At 57.2% G+C, this 3661-nt stretch overlaps 1 protein-coding gene across 1 annotated transcript; it reads right to left on the bottom strand.

Annotated features, from left to right (window-relative positions):
• Positions 1 to 238: 238 nt before the first annotated feature.
• LOC105532948 (transmembrane protein 119) lies at positions 239 to 3653 on the bottom strand. Its single transcript, XM_011971274.1, has 2 exons — positions 3596 to 3653; positions 239 to 2765 (listed from the first exon to the last, which is right to left on the bottom strand). The coding sequence occupies exons 1-2, from the start codon at positions 3642 to 3644 to the stop codon at positions 1909 to 1911; spliced, it is 906 nt and encodes a 301-aa protein (XP_011826664.1). The 5' UTR covers positions 3645 to 3653; the 3' UTR covers positions 239 to 1908.
• Between the last annotated feature and the right edge of the window lie 8 nt (positions 3654 to 3661).

Here is a 3661-nt window from a genome sequence, read left to right as displayed (position 1 = left end):
TGGGCCTGGAACCTGGGTCTGTGTGGCTACAAGTCCAGAGCCGGTGCTCCACCGCTGGGGACATGAGTTCCAGCCCATTCCTCAGGAGCACTGGTCTTTCCTTTCTTTCCCACATCAATCTGTCCCTTCAGCCTCCAGGGCTGGGCTGATGTGTCTCCCCAGAAAGTTGTCCCCATCCCCATGCAAGAGCCTCTCCCCAGCAGGCTCATTCCCCCCAGTCCCCAAAAACCGGTGAGACTTCAGGCCAGAATAAAGGTTTATTGTGCTGGTGCATTATATCTCAGCACCTGGAGAGCTGTGCAGAGGTTGGGGGAGCCCCAGATGGAGGGATGAGGGAGAGGACCCCCGCCAGAGCCTCCCTGAAGCAGGACGGAGCCCAGGCTCCCTGTCGAGGACTGACAAATATCGTGGACACAGGCTGCCAGACAATGTGTGAGCAACGAGGGGTGGCCAGGGCCCCCCTGCTCCAGGCTGGGCGTCAGAAACCCTCCCCCAGCCCCTCGGACTCCCCCAGGGTGGAGGTCCATACAAACACAGGCCCCCAGCTTCTAGGCTGCTTTCGAGGCCAGATAGGAAGAGTTCCATTTATTCACCCCATCCCAGCAGCAGTAGCAGGATGAGCAGCTCACCCCCAGGGAGGGGGTGCTTGGGGAGCGCTTGAGAGGGTTTAAATGCCCTACACCCCACATCCCTAATCCTGGACCAACCAGAAACAGGGGGGCACCTTCAGGAAAATTAAGAGCTGTATTTTCCAGAGTGGGTGCTGCAGGATTTTACCCTGTAGCTGTTTTAAAAAGCAGTTTGGGCCAGGTGGCTCGTGCCTGTAATCCCAGCACTTTGGGAGGCCGAGGCAGGTGGATCACCTGAAGGTCAGGAGTTCCAGACCAGCCTGGCCAACATGGTGAAGCCCCATCTCTACTAAAAATACAAAAATTAGCCGGGCGTAGTGGTGGGCACCTGTAATCCCAGCTACTGAGGCAGGAGAATCGCTTGAACCTGGGAGGTGGAGGTTGCAGTGAGCCAAGATTGCACCACTGCACTCCAACCTGGGTGACAGAGCAAGACTCCGTCTCAAAAAAAAAAAAAAAAAATCTTGTTTCCGAAGAGTGCCTCAGGGAATCTAGTTTGGGAAATGCTCATTTAGGGACCTGTCATGATGTACGCAGGGGTCCTCTCACAGAGGTGTCCTAATTAACCACACCCACTTCTGCTGCTGGAGCTCTAAGCACAGGCAGAATAACACTAAAATATTCAGGATTGAAAGGACACAAGAGGGGGATCATTTGCAGTTCCAAAATATTGCTTCACGCCAGGCTGCATGTTGCCTTACGAACGCTGGGCATCTCAGCATCTGTCATCCAAACTCTTCCAAAACTCCCACTTATTCTTTGCTCCCTTGATGGAAAAGCAGTGATGTCTGCCCCAGGAATGACCTGTGACATGATTCCCAGTTGATGTGGCTGATTTAGTGGACCGTTTTTTGTTTTTGTAGAGATGGGGGTCTCGCAATGTTGCCAGGGCTGGTTTTGATCTCCTGGTCTCAAGCGACGTCTGGACTTGCCCTCCCAAAATGCTGGGATTACAGGCATGAGCCTCCGCACCCAGCCTCGAGGGATGTTTTATCCTGGCTGTCACAGGGACACATGCCCTCCCTCACCTTGTCAGGGGAGCTGTGCTTTAGGATATAGCCCTTTGAGGCTGCAGAGGTGAAGGATGATGGCACTTGGTGAGATTCCTCCGGGGGACCAGCATTTCTGCCTGCTGTAGAATCAGCACATGCTGGGATTGGCACCACAAGGTGGCCAAGGAGGGAGTCTCAGGAAGCAGTCAGGGCTGAAGGTGTTTTCATGCCCAGGGAGGTGACCACTTGGGGCCCCGACAGTCAGGGCTGGCAGCCCGGGAGGACTATTAGACACTAGGGTGGACGCTGCTGCAAGCACAGGGACTTTCGGGGGGACCCACTGGTCCCTGGGCTTCCTGGGCTAACAAGAGAGACCCTTCCAGCTCCCCTTGGCCCTCACCGGCCACCTCAGGCACCCCTGAACATGGCTCCTCCTGCGCCTCTGGTGTCTCCACTGGGACCCCATGTCCCTGGACTTCCTGGTCCCCCTCCTGGCTGCCCTTCTCCTCTTCCTCCGCCCCCCTGCCCTCCACCATCCTGGCTCCCTCCCCACCGCCCAGTGCAGCCCTGGTGGGGGACTTGAGGTTCTGGGTGGCGGCCAAGATGTCGGCCTGGAGCTGCCGGGATGAATCCAGGGCTTCCTCGGGCCGGCTGTCGGGGGCTCTGTCGGGGACCTCACTGAAGGCCCGGGGGCCCCCGGCCCGGTCACTCTGGTCCACGTACTTCTTCTTGGGGAAGGACGACGGGTAATAGGCCGAGGCCTTGTGCTTCTGCCGGGTGATGACCGCGGCACAGACGATGAACATCAGCAGAAAGGCCAGGGAGCCCACCACAGCAATCAGCATCACGTACTGGCGGAAGAAGTCCACGATCCCATCCAGGAAGTTGGTAGGGGGTGACGGGCCCCCCAGGCGTGTGGGCTGGGGCCCCAACGATGTGGGGCTGAGGGCCGGGGTCCAGGGTGGCGGGAGGCTTGGGGAGGAGGCCGACGAGCCCTCGGCCTCCCCACTACCTGCCATGTCCTCCAGGAACGCAGCCTTCAGGGGCACAGAGCGGGTGTCAGTAGCGGGCACAGACCCCAGGAGCAGCAACAGAGCGATGAGGAGGCTGGGGGCTGCCGCCGAAACCATGGTGCCCCCAGGACCTGTGAGACAGGAGGGAGGAGAGAAGTCATGGCGGGACTCTAGAGCGTCAGGATTCAGAAACAGGCTCACCAGCCCCCAGGAGGAACAGGGAGCATGAAACACCTTCCTGCAAGTCCCTTCCATTCCCGGGGCCTGAGCCCCGTTGGTTCAGGTGTAGGGTACAGATGTGCTTCCCCACTTCCCTGTAGGTCCCGGAGGGCAGAGGCTGAATCTTATTCATCTTGGCCTCCTCAGGGTTTGGCCCCATATCTGGTATACAGTAAGTGCTCAATAAACATACCCCGACTGACTTGGCTGAATTAATAATGATAACTTACACTTCCATGGCTTTATGTGTCAGCCACTATTTTAAGTTTCTTACATGGAATTTCTCAATGAATCCTGATCACTGCCCAGTGTGGGAAGTTCTATGATTAGGCCCATTTTGCAGATGAAAAAACTGAGGCTCAGAGGGACATGGTGACTTGCCAGGGAAGAGCTGGGTCTGGGCCCAAGCAGAAAGGGAGAAATGATGGCAGGGCGGAGTAAGTGAGAAACCGAGTGAGTGACTGAGGTTGCTGAGTGATACCTCACCCCCTACCCACAACCCTGGGACCCTTCCCTCCAGCCCCCAGCCCCTCTGTGGTCCTGTTCCCCTCAGGGTCTCGTCCCCATGCACTGGGCAGCCAAAGTGGCTCCACGCAGCCACATCCTGGTGGTTCAGGGGCTTTCTCAAACCTTCCCCCAGCCCAGCTCTACCTTATTCTGCAAAAGATTCCTAGCTGGGCGAGCACAGTGGCTCACACCTATATAATCCCAGAACTTTGGGAGGCCGAGGTGGGCAGATCACCTGAGGTCAGGAGTTCGAGACCAGCCTGGCCAACATGGTGAAACCCCATCTCTACTAAAAATACAA

Source organism: Mandrillus leucophaeus, unplaced genomic scaffold, assembly GCF_000951045.1.
Source record: "Mandrillus leucophaeus isolate KB7577 unplaced genomic scaffold, Mleu.le_1.0 Scaffold9999, whole genome shotgun sequence".
NCBI lineage: Eukaryota > Metazoa > Chordata > Mammalia > Primates > Cercopithecidae > Mandrillus > Mandrillus leucophaeus.
The sequence above is the reverse complement of the archived record's forward strand: the minus strand, read 5'-3'. Positions and strand labels throughout refer to the sequence as shown.